Below are 19420 nucleotides of genomic sequence, written 5' to 3'. Positions count from 1 at the left end.
CAAAACTGAGGGCATTGCTCAACTAGGATAAATAAAAGATCTATGAATATTATATTTTATAATAACATAAATATGAATAGTATGGAGAATTTGCATTCATCTGGCATTGGGTCACCAAAAACCATTAATGAACAATAGTGTTCAAAAAGTTTTATCGTTCTGAAGCTTGTCAAATTCACAGCCACAGAAATAGCAGTAAATAAAATCTTAATTAACATTTATTTGGAAGATTGACAAGCTTTTGTCTATTCTACCTGTACAAGACATGAAATGTTAAGGACGAGGGTAATAAAAGCCCACGGATGAGGCTAATGAAACATGAAGGGTTGCCCTCCCCTGCTGTTTTGCTGCAGGTTAATGCCTAATCCACAGGCAGGGAGGAGCCTTAAACTCAAAGAATTCTGGGATAACTGCCATGGGTTCCTGAATACAAGCTTTGCAGGAAATGTTTTGTGCTCAGATTCTGAGAGAGGTTAAACCCCTCCACCTTTGTTTTAAGGCAGAATGGTAAGTTTTTAAAAAAGCATATTTCACTCCTTGGCAGCATGTCAAGAGATCTAAGTACAAAGTTATATAGTCAAGCGCAGTTTTCAGTTCCTTTACCTGGTGGTGCAGGTGAAAATACAATTACACACCTGGTGGCCTCCATTGAAAGAAAGAGTATTAGATCAAGACATTGTTGCTGTGATTGTGAGTACTTGGTGTGTTTTTAAAAAAACAGGTTAGGAGCTGTACTACGGGTACTTTTAGAAAAGCTACATGTTAAAAGTGTTAAAATTTATTATTTTGCAATACCCCATTACAGCTGTGGGTACCTTATAGCTACCAATCATGTATATGACTTGCTGAATTGAGGATCTCTTTGAACTTATTTGAATCAAAATCATTACTAAAAAAATACTGATTTTTGAAAAATGTAATGTGTAAATGTACTTGATAAAATTTATGGCTGATTTTGTGCTTTGTCCCAATTGCATATAATCCACGATTCAGGTATTACAGCTTTTTAAATAAACATAGGAAATGCTGGGAAATCTGAAACAGAGAATAGGCAGCAGGTCTGATGGCACCTGAGGCAGGTATTCCAAATGTAAAGCCAGGGTCAAAACAAGAGGGGAAGAAAATCTTTTCGAAACCAGCAATCGGTATTAAATGAATTTTGTATAAAATGCAAAGCATTTTAAAACTCCTAAAAACATATTGAATGGGTAAAAACACTCAAACACCCATCAATTGAATCCTTTACCATCTTCCAAATTGCACACCTTCATTTGATTTCTGAGTTGCTGGTTTGATGCGGAGTGGAAAATTGATTCAATCTGAAATCACCTTGTAAAACATCCATTGATTTGTTTTTGAAGACCCATTTGAGGAACAGTCCTGGTACTTGCATGGATTTTTTAGATGCCTGGTCAGCCAGGCTTGCAATCTGGATTCGCAACACTTCCACAATCCTGAGTGTTTGCTACATTCTCCTATTGCACGCAGGTCAACTGTGCCACAGTTGGTAGCACCATTTCCTCTGAATCAGAAGGTTGTGCACTTGTGTGCCACATCAGGAAACTGAGCACAAAAATCCAAGCTGTTGTGCTCCAGGGTTGTGGAGAGGGTGTGATGCACTGTCAGAGATCATAGAATTCTACAGTACAGAAGAGGCCATTTGGCCCATCGAGTCTGCACTGATGACAATCCCGCCCAGGCACTATCCCCATAACCCCATGCATTTACCTTAGCTAGTGCCCCTGACAAGGGGCAATTTATCATTGCCAATCCACTTAACCCGCACATCTTTGGACTGTAGGAGGAAACTGGAGCACCCGGAGGAAACCCACACAGACACAGGGAGAATGTGCAAATCCACACAACAGATGCTGTCTGTTGCATTAGATGTTAAATTAAAGCCCTCTTGCGGGGATGTAGAAAATCCCAGGACGCTATTTTGAGGGAGAGCAGAGGGATATTCTTAGGGTGATGAACTCCAGCTGGGCATATTCCGGAAACTATCAGTGGAAGTGACATCACTGAAAGATTTGAGTGAAACTGGGATTATTTTAGAGCGAGAATTTTAGGTAAAAAAACAAAAAGAATTTAGCAGATTATCATTTTATCACCCGGTGGTTCGGTGCCACTCTCTGAACTGGAGCCAGAATGTTCGGACACAGACTCCTGTCTGTCCCTCCTCCCCGAGATCATCAGCTGCTGATGGCAGTGATGGGGCAGCAGCTCCTGCCCATGGAAATGGAGCAGGACTTGTACTTGGCCAGTGCCCAGGAAGGGATGACTCACTTGCTGAAATCTGGTATCATAGATCTGGCTCTCTCCCTGCTCCTTGGCAACGTTCAATTGGTGCCACTGGGAACAGGGCCGGGGCAATGGAGCCGCTGGTCCTCTCCCAGCTGCTCCACTCCCCTTTGGGAGTCCGGTTCAGCATTCAAAACCGTCTACCCTGCTGCGGACTGTCATTCTCCTGATATGTCTGGTGGATTTAAGAGCGATTACAGCTCTGCCGTCAGTAACTTCTCTACTCATTCCACTGTATGAGTGCATAAACACACTATCTTCGACTCGCTGTCCCTTTCCCTCGCTGCTACACTCAGCCAGGTTCACTCACTGGTTACATTTAGTCCTTATTGCTCCTTTGAAATTCAAGAACACTACACGGATTTCTCTCTGCATGTGTCGATCACTGTTAAAAGATGCTGAAGTTAATCAGACTAAAACATTTTACTGCCCATTAAAAGGTGAAAACTCTTCCCTCTTGAGGGGCTGTTATTTCCTTTTCAATTTAAGGGTATTTCTAACCTGTGAATACAGGGTGGCATCAAGTGTGACCCAGCAGACTGAGTCTCAAAGCATAGCATTATCCTGCAGTGAAATTCAAACCCCCACCAATCCCACTGCAGCATGCCAAAGGCCCCAGCCAGTCGTGGTCCTGGCTTTATTCAAGTTTAAGAGTTGAATTCAATTGGGTGGCATTGTGTTAGATCCAGCTTTGGCTCAGAAAGCGCGGCACGGTGGTGCAGTAGTTAGCATTGCTGCCTCACAGTGCCAAGGACCCAGGTTTGATTCCTGGCTTGGGTCACTGTGTGCGCGGAGTCTGGAAATTCTCGCCTTGTCTGTGTGGGTTTCCACTGGGTGCTCCGGTTTCCTTCCAAAGTCCAAAAAATGTGCTAGTTGGGTGCATTGGCCATGCTAAATATCCATCATTGTACCCGAACAGATGCTGGAGTGTGGCGACTAGGGAATTTTCACAGTAACTTCATTGCAGTGTTAATGTAAGCCTATTTGTGACACAAACAAAAAAAGTCTGAATGGTGGGACTGATTTGGTTAAAACAGTGTATTAAAATCTCCTAGAATTTTCATTGCCTTGCCCACTGGAAAATCGATGTTGGTGGTCGGTGCAGGCTTGGAGGGCCGAAGGGCCTGTTCCTGCGCTGCAATTTTCTTTGTCCTTTTGTTCTCTTTGATTCCAGGATACTCTTGGCCATTCCAGAAGTGTTGGCACCCTCGATATTCCCAGTGTCCTGGCCAATATTTTTCCCTCCATTAATGTTGCTCAAATAGACCATCTGGTCATTATCATTTTGTTGTTTCTGGGAATTTGCTGTGTACAAATCATCTGCCTCATTTCCATTACAACAAAGATTATGGATATTCTTCCAAAAGATTTTTAAGCATCATAATGGTGTGAATAATAGAGTGATCCTCGCCGATCTCTCAGGTGTGCTCCGTCCCACACTCAGTCATTGTGTTGGAGATTTGGGAGTTTCATGCCAGTACTGAGGGGGCAGGGCCTAAACACAACAGTGAGCTCAGCTTCAGAGCACTGGGCGCTGTTTCGCAAGGGCACCCTAATCTCACAGTGCACTGGGAGACCCTCTCCCTCCCCTGATGGACATTGGGACCCCTCCTCATCAGCGACATGTTCCCCCACCCCGACCCAATATGGGTCGATAGCATTGGGGCTCTCCTGATGGGTTCCACTGCCTGACCCGTGACATGACCCCCTCCCCCATGATCCACTCCTGCATGACCACCCCATCAAAACTGCCTTCACAGTCCCCACTCGGGCCCCACCCTCTTGGCACTGCCCTGGCAACCTGGCAGTGCCCAACTGGGACTGTAGGGGTGCCTGGTGCATCGCCGAGGTGTTTGCCCCTGCCAGGTGGGAATTGCCCAATGGGCACTGCCCAGCCACATTCTGACACCCTCCAGGGGCTTTAATGCCCTCTGAACGCTCCCCCCCCCCCCCCCCCCAGCGTGACTATTGAGGAAGTGATTCTCGTTTTTATTGCACCGTGTCCCAAAGAGCGGTGAATTCCATGCGCTAGGATTGAACGGCTATGGATATTGAAATACCACTTTAAATGTGCGAATCGGACTCGCACCCTTTCTGGACACGATCTGGTTCATGTCATTAGGAAGGGGTGCAGAGACACGCAAACTGTTTGGCGCCGAGTGCGAAACAGATTTTTAGGCTTGCACGCTTGGCACAGTGGTTAGCACTGCTGCCTCACAGCACCAGGGACCTTGCTTGGTTGACTGTCTATAAAGAGTTTGCGTGTTCTCCCCATTTCTTCCAGGTGCTCTGGTTTCCTCCCACAATCCGAAAGACATGCTGGTTAGGTTCATTGGCCATACTAAATTCTCTCTGTGTACCTGAACAGGCGCTGGAGTGTGACAACTCAGGGATTTTCACACAAACTTTATTGCAGTGTTAATGCAAGCCTACTTGTGACACGATTAAACTTTTATTCTCCTGGATTGGTGCGATCTGTGCCAAGCGTGACAAGGTCGGAGAATCGCCCCCTACATTTCAAAAATATTTCATTGGTTCTGAAGTGCTGATGAGTTGAAGTCATGAAAAGTGCCAATAAATGCAAATCTTTCTTCTTCCCTCATTAGTGAGTTGGTCTCTCCTGCATTACCTGTCACAGGTTTGTTCTCACTAGAATGACGGAGGTTGAGGGGGCGACCTGATAGAAATCTACAAGATTATGAGGGGCATGGACAGAGTGGATAGTCAGAAGCTTTTTCCCTGGGTGGAAGAGTCAATTATTCGGGGGCATAGGTTTAAGGTGTGATTTAAAGGTTTGTAAGGTTTAAAGGAGATGTATGAGGCAGGTTTTTTACACAGAGGGTGGTGGGTGTGTGGAACTCGCTGCCGGGGGAGGCGGTGGAAGCAGATACGATAGAGACTTTTAAGGGGCATTTTGACAAATACATGAATAGGATGGGAATAAATGGATACGGTCCCTGGAAGGGTAGGGGGTTTTAGTTCAGTCGGGCAGCATGGTCGGTGCAGGCTTGGAGGGCCGAAGGGCCTGTTCCTGTGCTGTAATTTTCTTTGTTCTTTGTTCAGTAAAGAAATAATGAAATTTGTAAAAGAAAACTTTCTTGATGATATACAACTCAATGTACAAGAATATAAAGTGTATTACATGAAGCAAAATTGCCTGCCAATATAAAAAGCTGCTCTTCTACATCCATGGATGAAAAGACATTATCTAATCTTCAATAGACTAGAACCAAACACTATTTGATCTTTATTTAGCAATCTCAATTTAGGTCAGAAAGGGGAGGGAGAATTAAAATGGGGTAAAACATGGGCTTAATTAATGTGTATTATTTTAATAGTAGCTAAAACTATAATGATTTCAAAACATGTTAGTCATATAAGGCTTTGATGTTTGACAAACTGCCGCTCTGCTTTTAAATGGCAGCTTATTTACATATTTTGTTTATGAGTTACTTGTTTTAAATGTAAAATTGAGCTCAGTCTCGAAATGCAAACCGGGTTTTTAAAATTATTCTGTGGGATATGGTCGTCGTTGGCTGGCCAGCATTTGTTGCCCATCCCTAGTTGCCCTTGAACTGAGTGGCTCGTCAGGCCATTTTAGAAGGCAACCACATTGCTGAGGCTCTGGAGTCTCATGGAGGCCAGACCAAGTATGGGCGGCATACTTCCTTCCTAAAAGGACATTAGTGAACCAGATGGGTTTCATTGACACATTGTGACATTATTATGACACCAGAAATTGTAGCACCCAATCAAATCACAAATCCACTTGTCCGAACATCCTCATGAAGGTCATAAACAATGTTTCTGTTGTAAACATGCATGGAGCCATGGAAAGGATCTTTGCTCTTTTCCTGTCAATCTTCATCATGAATCAAAAACTAGTTATTCAGAGGTTCTGAATAATACCTTTGCACATACAGGAAGATCTAATGTGGACTTCAAGCCTGAAACTATGTATTTCTGTAGTTCCTGTAAAGATCTCTTATTCAAGCCAAGCCTCTATTCTTTTCCACTAGTGCTGTTGTTTATAAATGTTACATGTTGAAAGCATGCCATAGATATTCCTTTGAATATTGTGATACTAGTTACTCCTGTGCATACTCTGAATGCCTTGCTTTAAAAGTTGTGCCAGTCATACCGAATGTCTAATTGTAAGCAAAATTAACCCAGGGAAACCGCTTCTTGATTCAAACTGGATGGCATGTCATTCACAAGTGCTCTCCATTGCATTTCTCCAATCTTTTTGAAGATGGGTTGAAACACTTGAGAAGAGGCCAGAGTTAAGTCAAAAATTTCCACCTATGCTTTTCCAACAATGACAACTTCATTCGCTTTAAAACACTTTGGGATGTCTTGTGGCCTTCAAAATTGCTTCATAACTAATTTTGGGGATAGATGAATGATAATGCACACGTCTGGTTCCTTTCATGGTCTGACTTACTTGCTTTTGGCATTGCCTTTCTTTAATATTATTTCAGCGTTTCTGATCACCGATGGTTATACTGAGGAGATACCCATCCAAGATGTGATGGAGGACCCTGCAAAGGTCTGACACTGACTATGCAGGAATTGCCTGGGATATTTGGACTTCCGATGGGCAATTCTGCAACGGGACCCTCCAATACCCTTAAGTTTAAGTTGGAGACTTTGGATGGTTCTGACTCACTTAACATAATAGTTACCCAGAAAAAGTTAGAAGGATTAAAACCAGTTTGAACTTCCTAGTTAATATGTTACTGCCCCATTGACTCCCCACTGGACTACCCCACATGATCAGCCAAACCCCTCACCCACATACCTTACATACTTAGCTATTCTCTGCAGTTTTTCAAAGTGGCTTTGGGAACTTTAAACTCTCTACTTCCTGGAATACAGCTAATGCTATAAATCGCTGGGGCTTGGCTTCCCCCAGCGATCCTGCCCGTAAAGGAAAGGCTCCCAGATTTGAATACACTCTGCATTTTTGAGCAGGTGCGGTTTGGAAGACTGGTGGAGAAATGCTCAGTTCTGGTGCAAGATAAGTTAAATGGGAGCAGAACAACAGTTATTGCCTTTATTGCCACACCTTGGATGATTCAGCCCATCATTTGTTTATAAACTGAACTCCTAAACGTTTATCTTCCAGGATTTGGCCAAGGACTATTGCCTCTATTTGAAAATTCACTCCCTTTGTGTACCTTTACTCCGTTAATTCTGGCCTTAGTGGGCAGACAGACAATGGGGGGAATTCTCCCATCCTGCCCGCCACTGGAATTGTAGCGGGTGGGAGGGCGGACGGACCACGCCAAGATCCATTAACCTCGGGCAGTATTCTCCGGTTTTGGGGCGAGTGCCAGAGAAACCCACTCAAGCTGGGATTTTACGACCTCGCTAGGCGAGGCTCATAAAATCCTACCCGGGCCAATGGAGAATTCCATTCTGCAAGCCTCGCCTGCCCCAATTCCAGGGCGGGCGTGGTGGTAAAGTTCCAGCTGTGTCTGACTCCTTCTCAGACAATGATTCACAAACAGGCCTATCAACGTAACTTCTGCAAACCCTTCATTCTGTGCCCTCTTGACAACAATTTTCCCTCACCACAATGGGTGTAGATATTTTTTTAGTCACCCAAGACAAAGTAATGACTGGTTTATTGGTCCTAGTTATTCTGGATTTGAGGTATGTTATTCCATATCCATTTTAAACTATGTGTAAATTCACTTTGGCACCAGTATGGGAGCCCTGAATGGCCAACCACAACTTCAGCATTTCCTCGCCAATCTACGCAGGCCTGACATCCTGAAGTTGCAGTAAGCTTTAGAGGGGTAATGATGGTGAAAGTTGCCTAGGTTGGTTGTCAGCATCCCACCCCACCCCACCCCAACCCCAACCCCAACCCCCCCACCCCAACCCCAGAACAATCTGGGCCAAATACATTGCAATTACAAATGGTGTATAAGTCACCCAAAATTAATAGATGGTTACTGTATTGCAAAGATGTTTTGGACGAACTTTGTTTAAATCTGTGCTCTCTGCATTGTTTCCTTCCCAGGAAAGGAGCTTTAAACCTTAAATGTAGCATTCACTTAAATCAGCAGCAAAGCTTGACAGACCTTCAGTCCAACAGATATTCCCTAACTTGAGTGCAGATTTGCAGCAATATATGCTCAATCTTTGCAGGACATTAGTATCTGCCATTTTCCTGGATGCCTTTCAGAAATTGCAGAGAAATAGTAGAAAATCTTAGTTCTTCAGCATCTCAAACCATCGTGACTGATCTGTATTTGGGCCCAGCGTCATGTGAAATAGAAAAATAAATAGAACACTCTGGCACCATCTAGTGAACTCAGTGGGAATGAATTCTTCCATTCCGCAGAACAGAGTGGGTAGCATTTTCCCAAAATCTGTCAGAGTGTCAGGTTCAGACGGAAAACCGACGTGTATCTCTCCAGGTGCACAGCCGAGTTTTCATTCCAGATTTTCTGGCATTCAGTGCACTGGTTTGCGCTATAACTCTGGTGGGGCGGAAACTGATAGAGCTGGCAAGGTCGGCTCCACAAAGATAGGGGCGCCATCTTTAAAGGGTGCCCCGATCTGTGCTGCAAATAATCTCAGCCAGACAACAAAAGCATCAGAGCATTTTCTTCACCGGCAACAACTCTTCCCCTGCCCTGTTTCCCCCTCTCCCCAACTCCAACCTCACAGGTATCAAGACTTCCTTCCACACTGCGCCCCCCCCCACTCCATATAAGGGAACCTGCCCCCCCCCCCCATGGGTGCTCTCCCCAGAGGGCCCTCCCCTGGCAATGCTGTGTTGGTGTTGGCAGTGCTGGGGGCAGTGCCAAGGTGGCCATGTCTCTTACCACCAGGGGGCTATACTTACTCGTGTAGTCCCAGCGTGGTCATCACGACTGTTTTTTTTCAATTTTCAAAACCAGTAGTGATTCACGTCAGCTGGGTGGGAGAAGGTGGAAGTAGTAACAGTAAGACCTTTAATTAGATTTAATTTTATGTTACCTTATGCTAATCAGGGTAGCTTCCTTTCTGATTGTGTCATTGGGGGCAGAAGGCTGGCTGGGAACTTTTTCTTCTGAGGTCTCGCCAGAGCATATCCTGATTTGGGCCTCTCACGAGATTTAAAAAAAAAGTTTATTTATTAGTGTCACAAGTAGGCTTACATTAACACTGCAATGAAGTTTCTGTGAAAATCCCCGAGTCGTCACACTCCGGCACCTGTTTGGGTACATTGAGGGAGAATTTAGCATGGACAATGCACCAAACCAGCACATCTCTCGGACTGTGGGAGAAAACCGGAGCACCTGGAGGAAACCCACACAGACACGGGGAGAACGTGAAAACTCCACACAGGCAGTGACCCAAGCTGGGAATCGAACCTAGACCCCTGGCGCTGTGAGGCAATAATGCTAACCACTGTGGACTGTTACGGGATTTACAGCTGTGGTTAACGTGGCCACTTGATTGCCGCCTATATATCATGTGCTACTGAAAGTATTTTACAAATAATTGAACAACCAATGCATCCCATGCTTTAAAACGGAGTAAAGTTGCAACACTCCTAGTGCGAGACTTTATGACCTGTGCTCAGTTTTTAATGATCCCTTAGCACTGTTAAACTTGCACGCCACCTGCTGTCAGCTCCTTTCAGCTCAGTTGAAGTGACAAGCCTGACAATAAGGCTATTGTGCCACTTGCTGTGCTGCACTGTATTGATAATGGAGGCATGCTGCTTTTTCATTTCAGGGATTATGGAGTGTTTGCCAAACCTTTGTACTATTTGAACATGACACATCATGACTGCATCACTAAATGTTATCAAGGTCAAAGTTGTGCTTCTCATTCTTCTCCATCTTCAGTTTATCTCAAAAACCCATGAGCAAGATTACCAAAGTGTTATTCAGGACTACTGGAATTAAGTCTGGTCTGATATTTCATTTGGAGGGCATATTTTCCATTGTTGGGTATCAGGATGTGTTGACTGTCCAATTAAGTTGATAGGCAATAATCTTACTTTGTAGATTTACAATATTAGTAGTCATGCATTAATCAGCAATTGAGCACTAAGAAAATATTGCTCCATATCTTCCAGCATTTTTCAAAGCTTACAGATCTAAGTAGAATCTCTCACTTTTAAAACGGGAAAACAATCAATTTGTTGGTCAAATTAGCACAGAATTTGAACTGAAGTTCATAAATACTTTCAATAAGAATCAATGGGTGGTGCAGTGGTTGGGGCGGCATGGTGGCACAGTGGTTAGCACTACTGCCTCACAGTGCCAGGGACCGGGTTCCATTCCGGCCTCGGGTCACTGTCTATGAGGAGTTTGCATACTCTCCCCGTGTCTGCCTGAATTTCCTCTGAGTGCTCTTGTCTCCTCCCACACTCCAAAGATGTGCAGGTTAGGTTGATTGACCATGCTAAATTGTCCCTTAGTGTCAGGGAGAGTAGCTGGGTAAATACATGGGATTACGGGGATAGAGCTTGGGTGAGATTGTTGTCAGTGCAGGCTCGATGGGCTGAATGGCCTCCTTCTGCACTACAGGGATTCTATGATAAAAAGCATATGAATTAGGAGCAGGAGTGGGCCACTCAGCCCCTCGACGCTGCTCTGCACCATTCAGTAAGATTGTGACTGACCCAATTATGTTTTTGTGCGTTGAGGATGTGAAATCTTAGAGCACCATCCTCCCAGCAGTAATACACTGTTTTAAATGAATAATGGAGTTCCTTTATCCATTTATTAATTATAAATGTATGTGTGAAGGAAGTAGAAAGAACAAAGAGCAAAGAAAATTACAGCGCAGGAACAGGCCCTTCGGCCCTCCAAGCCTGCACCGACCATGCTGCCCGACTGAACTAAAACCCCCTCCCCTTCCGTGGACCATATCCCTCTATTACATCCTGAATAAAATTATACATTGGACCTCTGGGAAATTGGCTTGTAATTATGAGTTAATCTTAATTCATACAAACACACAAGTTAGGAGCAGGAATAGGCCACTTGGCCCTTAGAGCCTGCTCCACCAATCAATAAGACGGTGGCTAATCTGATTGTAACCTGAGCTCCACATTCCTGCCTACTCCACTTTGCTTATCAATAATCTATCTAGCTCTGATTTTAAAATATTCAAATACTCTGCTTCCCTTCCACTGTCTTTTCAGGAAGAGCGTTCACCAGCCTCTGCCCTTATTTTTAAAGGTGACCCTAGTTTTATATTTTCCCACAAGAGAATGCATCCATTCTCTTGTGTGCGTAGTTGGGGTGTTACATCCCTTTTAAGAGAAAGGGTCAGGTAACCCAGGAGAACAAGCTCCACCCTGGGTGGGGCTTGGGGGAGTCAGCCTTAGACTGATTGTGCACGAGTTAAGACGTTCAATAAACCATTCCTTGTTTGAATCTTACCTACTTGCCTCATGGTCTTTAGATAGTTCATAATTAGACCAAACATAACACTTTCTACATGCAGTGTTAAGACTCCTCAGGAACTTGTAGGTTTCAATCACGTTACCTCTTACTGTTCTAAACTTTAGTGGATACAAACCTAGCCCTACCTTTCCTCATAAGACAACCCTCCTATCTGAGCTATTGAAATGCTTCCAACACATTCACATCCATCCTTAAATAAGGAGACCAATACTGTACATAGTACTCCAGATGTGGTCCCACCAATGCCCTGTATAACTGAACCATAACCTCTCTTCTCTTGTATTCAATTGCCCTCACAATAGCATTCTGTTAGCTTTCCTAATAGATTGTTGCACCTGCATATTAACTTTTGTGATTTATGCACTGGAACACCCTGATCCCTCTGCATCTGAGTTCTCTCACTATTTACATAAAATGCTTTTTATTCTCCCTGCCAGAATGGACAATTTCACATTTTCACACATTATATTCCATTTGCCAGATCTTTGCCTACTCACTTAACCATTGGTTTTGAATTATGGATCTGTTATATTTTTCATGACAGATTTGCAGAATGTGATTCCCCCGAAAAGCAAAATTAACCTATTAATTGCTATAAACCAGGCCCTTGATAAACCCTTGAAGATTACTAAGTTTACTGCTTGAGGAAATGTGAAAGGTAAAATTTCGGAACTGTTTGTTATAAACATTAGTTTTGTGGCATGTGCCGCATAAGATTTTCTGCTTCATCTTTGAGAAGTGTGTGATCTGCTTGATTGGTTCCCATAATCAGTAGTAAATTCATTCTTTTATTTGAAGTAATCATTTCAGCTGCTAAATTTATGGTTTAGAAAGGTAGTTTTGAACAAGCCAACTAGCAAGTCAAAGGCTGCCTTGGATCACACACAAAATATTGTTTACTTATTGCAAGATCACACATGTTTGTTCCTCTGTGTATAATCTCCCAAGAATAATTATTTCATCATCAAAGTGGCAGGAGCTACAACAATAACATTGGTTCATTCTTTTCATTTATCATTTCTAATAAAATAACAAAATATCTCGGGATTAAATGAGGATCTAGAGAAACGCCCATGATTTTGGGTTGTCTTAGTATGACTGCACCTTTATTTAAATCCCTTCCTTCATTTATTGTATTTTAGTGATATTTAATTAGTCTTTTTGAGTCTTTTTTTTCTTTCTTGTTTTCTTTCATGTTTTTAATTCCCAAAAAATTGTAACCGAAAACCAACCAGATTTTTAAATCATTAGAACACTTGACCTTTCCATGATCCTTATTTATAATCATAGACATAGGGTGAAATAAAATGCTGGTACTTTGGAATTTACTGACAAGTAGGAAAAAAAATCTGATGTAACAAAATTTGCTTTATAATTTTTAAAAATGCTTTTGCCCTTGCCTATGACAGTAAAAAAAACCTAAAATGATCCAACAGAACAGGGAGTTGAATAAAATTGATTGATTGGATTGGACATAATGTTAATTGATTTTGATCAAGTATGAAACTTAAAAAGTCTGCTGGCTGAGAGAGGCAATGTCCACTGGTAAGTGTCACACTGACCTGTAAAGATAGTCAAACTTGAGACATTCGCAATTCTGACTTGTTCCATTGCCAAGATAATTCATCATACTCCTTTGAAAAATGACTTGCATTCTGTAGATCTTTCTACTATTTGTGGTCAATTTTCATACTCATTCATTATAGCTTTAAACTTAAAGAAAACATGGGTCCACAAAAAATCATCAAGATTTAAAACAAAATTTTGCCTCTGCTTGAACAATAATTGTTAATGCAATGAGTTGTATTATTTATCAAGGTTATCTGATGGCTCTCAAGAATTCTTGGGTAGTGGATACTTCATGAACGTTGATGGGCATCACATGTTGATAATATGTTTTGCAATAACTCAGGAAGCCGACTGGAAAGGAACGATGTTTTATTCTTAAATCAGTAGGTAAGCCACAATCCTGTGGTGTTACGATAGTTCACCAGACTCGCTCAGGGGTCTGCTTTATCAAGGGCTCGGGTGACAAATTCCACCTGGCTAGGTAACCGCCTATTACCATGGGAACTCGTATTCCACAAGTCCCACAGGGAGATCAATTAAGGATTCTCCATGTAAATCCTGAGGATTATCACATGTTCGTTCTTCAGTATTGAGTGGGACAAAATGAAGATTAATGTGTTGAAGAGCATATGTTATTGGGTTATGAATGAGTGTCAAAGGTTTAAGGTGCTGATATAGGAACAGGAATAGTCCAGTTAATAAAACTCAAAATTGCAATATTACTTATCCATAAAATATTATTGATATTTTTAAAAGAATTATATGGATGAATGCACTGAATAATTCAGAGTATTTAAATTTTTAGGTGTAATGTAAAGTGTAATTAATTTTAAATTTGGAACCATTTTGGTGTCATAGTTTTGTCAGTGAAACTACTAATTGTACGTTCAGCATAAAGAGGACAATGCGCCCAACAAAGATTATTGCAAGAATTTTTCACAAAATTCTGTCATTACAAAATTGTTCATGTATTTTCATATCAGAAAACATTTTGTAAATCGTCTGGGAAATTTCTATTGTGCACTTCAAAATGGTAATATTGAACCTTATTATGCTTGGTTTCTCACTTGTGTATGAAGTCAAAATGGCAGAAAGTCATATTGTGTCATGTTCTTCCTGCCTATATCGGGTTCTATAGAATATAACTGTCTTTCCCTATGATGATTATGGCTTATACCAACATTTCAAGGAAAAATAAAGCAAAGCAAACACAGGCACTAACAGGAAAGAATCATGTTCTCCAGTGACGTTTTTGATTTTCCATTTCATCAGTTCCAGATCTCAGCAGTGTAACTGTTTGGAGGAACCAACAAGCACATTGAAACCAACCGAAGAGTCATCTTGTAGCCAACTCATCTGGTTGGAGAAGAGTTTGACAGTTGCCTGTGTGCCCTCTTTTGTTATATTGAACGAAAGAGAGAATTTGAATTTGTTGAGTGCATTTAAGATTTAGTGCTTGCCAAAGTAAGGGGAGACGATGACCTAGTTGTATTATCACTGGACTATTAATCCAGATACTCAGCTAATGTTCTGAGGATCCAGCTTCAAATCCCGCCATAGCAAATGGTGGAATTCGAATTGAATAAAAATATCTGCAATTGAGAATCTACTGATGACCATGAAACCATTGTCAATTGTTGTAAAAACCCATCAGGTTCACTCATGTCGTTTAGGGAAGGAAATCTGCCGTCCTTAACTGGTCTGGCCTAAGTGTGACTCCAGAGCCACAGCAATGTTTTTGACTCTCTTCTGCCCCCTGTAATCGCCTAGCAAGCCACTCAGTTCAAGGGCAACAGGGGTTGAGCAACACATGCTGGCCAGTCAGCGATGTCTATGTCCCTTAAATGAATAAAAAAAGTGTTTTACAGCAAAGGAAGTACTTTTGAAGTATAGTCACCATTATAATGTAGCAGCTTGGAATACCAGGGGGGAAAAAGGGCAAAATGGATGTAAAATTACAAAAATAGGGCGGCACGGTAGCGCAGTGGTTAGCACTGCTGCTTCACAGCTCCAGGGTCCTGGTTTCGATTCCCGGCTCGGGTCACTGTCTGTGTGGAGTTTGCACATTCTCCTCGTGTCTGCGTGGGTTTCCTCCGGGTGCTCCGGTTTCCTCCCACAGTCCAAAGATGTGCGGGTTAGGTTGATTGGCCAGGTTAAAAAAAAAAATTGCCCCTTAGAGTCCTAAGATGCGTAGGTTAGAGGGATTAGCGGGTAAATATGTGGGGGTAGGGCCTCGGTGGGATTGTGGTCGGTGCAGACTCGATGGGCCGAATGGCCTCCTTCTGCACTGTAGGGTTTCTATGATTTCTATGAATTGTCCACAATTTATTGAAGGTATTATTGAATTTAATCTTCACAATTTATACCCACAATAAGGAATAGTCAGCATGGATTTCAATGGGGGAAATCTTCCTTGACCAACCTTCATTTAGGAGGCAACAGAGTAGATAATAGTAATGCAGATAATGGTAATGTACGCAATGTAATTTAGCTGGATTTCCAAAAGACCTTCAATAAGGTGCTCAATAATTGAATAAGGTCAGCAAATGCAAAGCTGGGGATAAATGACAGAATGGATTTCTATTTAGCTTCAAAATAGAAAGCAGGGAGTGGGGTAATTATGCAGAATGACAGAAAGTAGATAGTGGTGTTCCACAAGAATCAGTGCTGTTCGCAATTTACATTAACAATTTGTACTTTGGAATCCAAAGCACACTTTCTAAATTTGCAGATGACACAAAATGGGGTGAATAGTCACTGCTTCGGAGGACTTGAATAAATTGCAGGAGGACATAGCAGAATGGACAAATAATTGGCAAATAAATTTTGGTTCATCAATGTGGGGTGAGACCTTTTGGTAGGAAGAATAGGGAGGTTGCTTATTACTTGGATGGTACAAGTCAAGCAGAGGTTGAGGAACAGAGGGATCTGAGAAGTACAAGTAACCAATCACTAAAAGCTGGGCTACAGGTTAACAAGGCTTTAAATAAAAACAAACCAAGTACTAGGATTGGAGAGAGAGAGAAAAGGAGGGAAGTTACACAAAACCTGCATTGAACCTTGGTTAGAGCAAACTTGGAGTACAGTGTGCCGTTCTGCTTGCCATTATTATGAAAAGGATAAAGAGCAGCAGAGAGGGTGCAGAGAAAATTGACAAGAATGATACCAGATATACATATGTGTACATATCAGGAAATTATTGACAGGCTGGGTCTCTCTTTCCTCTTGGGAAAATGTTAAGGGATGACATAATAAAGGTCTTTAAAATTATTCAAGGTAGTGATCGAGTGGTTATGGAAAGAATGTTTCTTCTCGTGGGAAAGAATATAATAAGAGGCCTTTACTATACGATAGCTATCAAAAATCCAACAAGAAATTCAGTTGAAATGTCTGGTGAGAAGGTGGATCTCATTAACAAAGAGTATGGTTAAAGTGAATTGTATTGATGCAATTGAGGGGAAACAAGCGAAGCAGATGAAGGGAATAGATCAGGAAATGGTTGTGAAAAGATGGGAAATGGCTCAAGCGGAGAACAAAATGCTGGCATGGACTAGTTGGGCAGAATGGCTTATTTTTGTGTCATATCTCCTTATGTAGTATGTTATCCTATGAATTGCTAGTGAGTTGAGCTGTAGGATTGAATTTTCTTATGAACCAATTGACGAATAAATGAAAGAATTAGAGGCAAACATATTTTGAGTTGTATCATCAAGGTCACCTTGTACATGAACATGTCCTGTATTTGTGGTAAATGAGGTGTAATCAGTTATTCTCACTGGAGTTAATTATCACATTTCAAACAGTAGAATCATCAACTTCCAAAAATAAATAAAGCTGTGCGGAGAAAGGAAACTGCAGGTAAAGAAAAATAAGGGAAAGTGAATATTAAAGAAAATATGGATGTTACTATTTTTGCATGTGAAGTCAAAGATTATAAATTAAATGAATTTGCATGTAGGTTCTGAAGACATTGTGAAATAGGGAGGAGCTTTTACCTTGAGGAACTCTGGGAAAGCAAGTACAATTTCCTGAACGTAAGATATAAACAGATTTCGAACCTACAATCAGAATGGTAGGTACATTGAAATTTCATTCTAGTAGTAAAGTTCATTCAAAATCAATAGCATTCTGGCTGGTTGTGTGAGTAGGTGAACACCTTACATATCTGGAAAGGTGACTTTATTAGTTCTTTGAATTGGAGTCTGTGCGTCTCTTTCTATTATGGATATTGATGTATCTACTTGATATATTTGTTAAGTAGCTTGTATTTTCATATTACAAAACGCTTGAAAAGAATCCCTACAGGATAGTGCAATACCTGGAAACAGGCTGAACAGGTTCAGCAATGTTATTGTATAATACTTTGTTATTTTCTTAAATATGAGAAAACATGCCTTAAAATATGCACTTGAGTTAATTTCCAGAGTTAAATTGCTATTAAGTAGTATGAATCATATTTACTCAAGTATATTCTAATGTAAATCTATATTTATATGGTCTGAGCTGATTTGCTGTGTTTTAAATAAGTTTATAATGTAACAATGGATCAAATGCATATCTTAGTATACTTGTTTATGCAGTGAGTTATGTACATATGTTTATAGTGAGTAATCAAGGGAGTGAAATCCCTTTTTAGTTACGTACACCTTAACATTAACATGTCATGCAATGTCACCCTGCATCATGACAAAGATAATAATCTTAAAGCTGCATGCTTACTCCAACTGCTTCTCTCTGGCAAGAGAGAATGAAGTATATATTGAGTTGTCTTGCAATACAAAGGCTCCGTGACCTTGCTTTTGCAACAATGGATTGCAAACTGGGAGACTTTGCAAATATTGCTTTCTGTAGCTCAGATGGAGCCTACTAGAATAAAATTCATGGCTATAGTAATGTTCAGTAAGAAGTCTCACAACACCAGGTTAAAGACAACAGGTTTATTTGGCAGCAGAAGCTTTCAGAGTCTCAGGCTCCTTCTTCAGGTGAGACTTAAGGAGCCTGAGACTCCGAAAGCTTGTGCTGCCAAATAAACCTGTTGGGCTTTAACCTGGTGTTGTGAGACTTCTTATTGTGCTTACTCCAGTCCAACGCCAGCATCTCCACATTATAGTAATGTTCACAGTCATCGGCAATGCTGTTTGAACCCTGCTTTGAGGTTCAAATGTGCCTGCAGTGTTCAGTGAGCACCTTGTTAATGAAGTGGAGACATTGGATAGGTTATTACTCACTGAGGTTTAGGAAGGACTGTTGCTGTCTGAACACATGGGCTCTTTCTAAGAGCCTTTGTCTCCTGCAATCACCTCCTCCCTCTTCCAGCAACTTATCCTGCTTTATTTTGGAGCAGTCCAAGGGGGCTACATACTTCTGCACTCATGCCTGGGAACAAGTGGGTTTTGCAGAATCCTGTGTCAGGAGAAACTCCTGCAGCATGTACCACACCTGTTCTTTTTTAGATGTCAGCCTCTGGAAGCCACCAAACAGTTCCACAAACTCAGCCAGGTCGGTAGAAATCAATTAGCAATTAATGTGAAAGTAGCGGATGCTCCCTTTTAGAAAGTGCAGGCGATATGATCCTGCTGTTGAAAGGATGTTTAGCTGTGTGAGGACATCGGCTGGAGTATTGAGCTGCAATGTGGCAGTGCAGGTATCTTTTGCATGCTGATTGACTTCACAGTGCGGCTATTCTGCAGACCTCTAGTAGGGGCTCCCTGTGCTTGCGTTAACACCCTCACCACCCTGGCGACCAACGTGGCCAGCCCAAAATAACACTGAGAAAGCTGGGGTAGAATCTTAAGGATGGTGAGCAGTTGGCACTCACCAACCTGAGGGTCAGCACGTAACATGTAACCTCCAACTCTCGGAAGCCCATTGTCACTTAACACCCACTTGAACATTGATTGGCAGTGAGTGCAACTTCCATTCGCCCTTGAATGGAACCCCCGTCTGTGAGAGCTGTCTTTCCAACCTGTCCAGGCACAGTGTTGCAGTGGACAGCAAAGGTCCCAGGACTGTTCTGAAGGTAAGTCCTAGGGGTGGAGGGGTAATCGGGCATCATGGGGAGAGAGGGACAGAGCTCCAAGGTCCCAGAGAGATGGCTGCCTCAAATCTGAGGGGGGATTCAGATT

At 42.0% G+C, this 19420-nt stretch overlaps 1 protein-coding gene across 3 annotated transcripts in view; it reads left to right on the top strand.

The window, feature by feature from the left end:
- Positions 1-402: 402 nt before the first annotated feature.
- The window catches only part of LOC144491205 (AP-1 complex subunit sigma-3-like), a 37210-nt gene continuing 18192 nt past the window's right edge, over positions 403-19420 (top strand). The window contains exons 1-2 of one of the 3 annotated variants that reach the window (XM_078208892.1): positions 417-507; positions 17254-17367. In XM_078208892.1, the coding sequence (XP_078065018.1) occupies positions 17365-17367 (3 nt within the window). In that variant the 5' untranslated portion in view covers positions 417-507; positions 17254-17364. Of the gene's footprint in view, positions 508-667; positions 691-17253; positions 17368-19420 lie in introns of those variants that run through there. The other 2 variants (XM_078208886.1, XM_078208899.1) reach the window with 2 other exon arrangements.

The sequence above is a fragment of the Mustelus asterias genome, chromosome 3 (assembly GCF_964213995.1).
Source record: "Mustelus asterias chromosome 3, sMusAst1.hap1.1, whole genome shotgun sequence".
NCBI lineage: Eukaryota > Metazoa > Chordata > Chondrichthyes > Carcharhiniformes > Triakidae > Mustelus > Mustelus asterias.
Note: the sequence above shows the minus strand (reverse complement) of the source record. Positions and strands in the feature narration are given on the sequence as shown.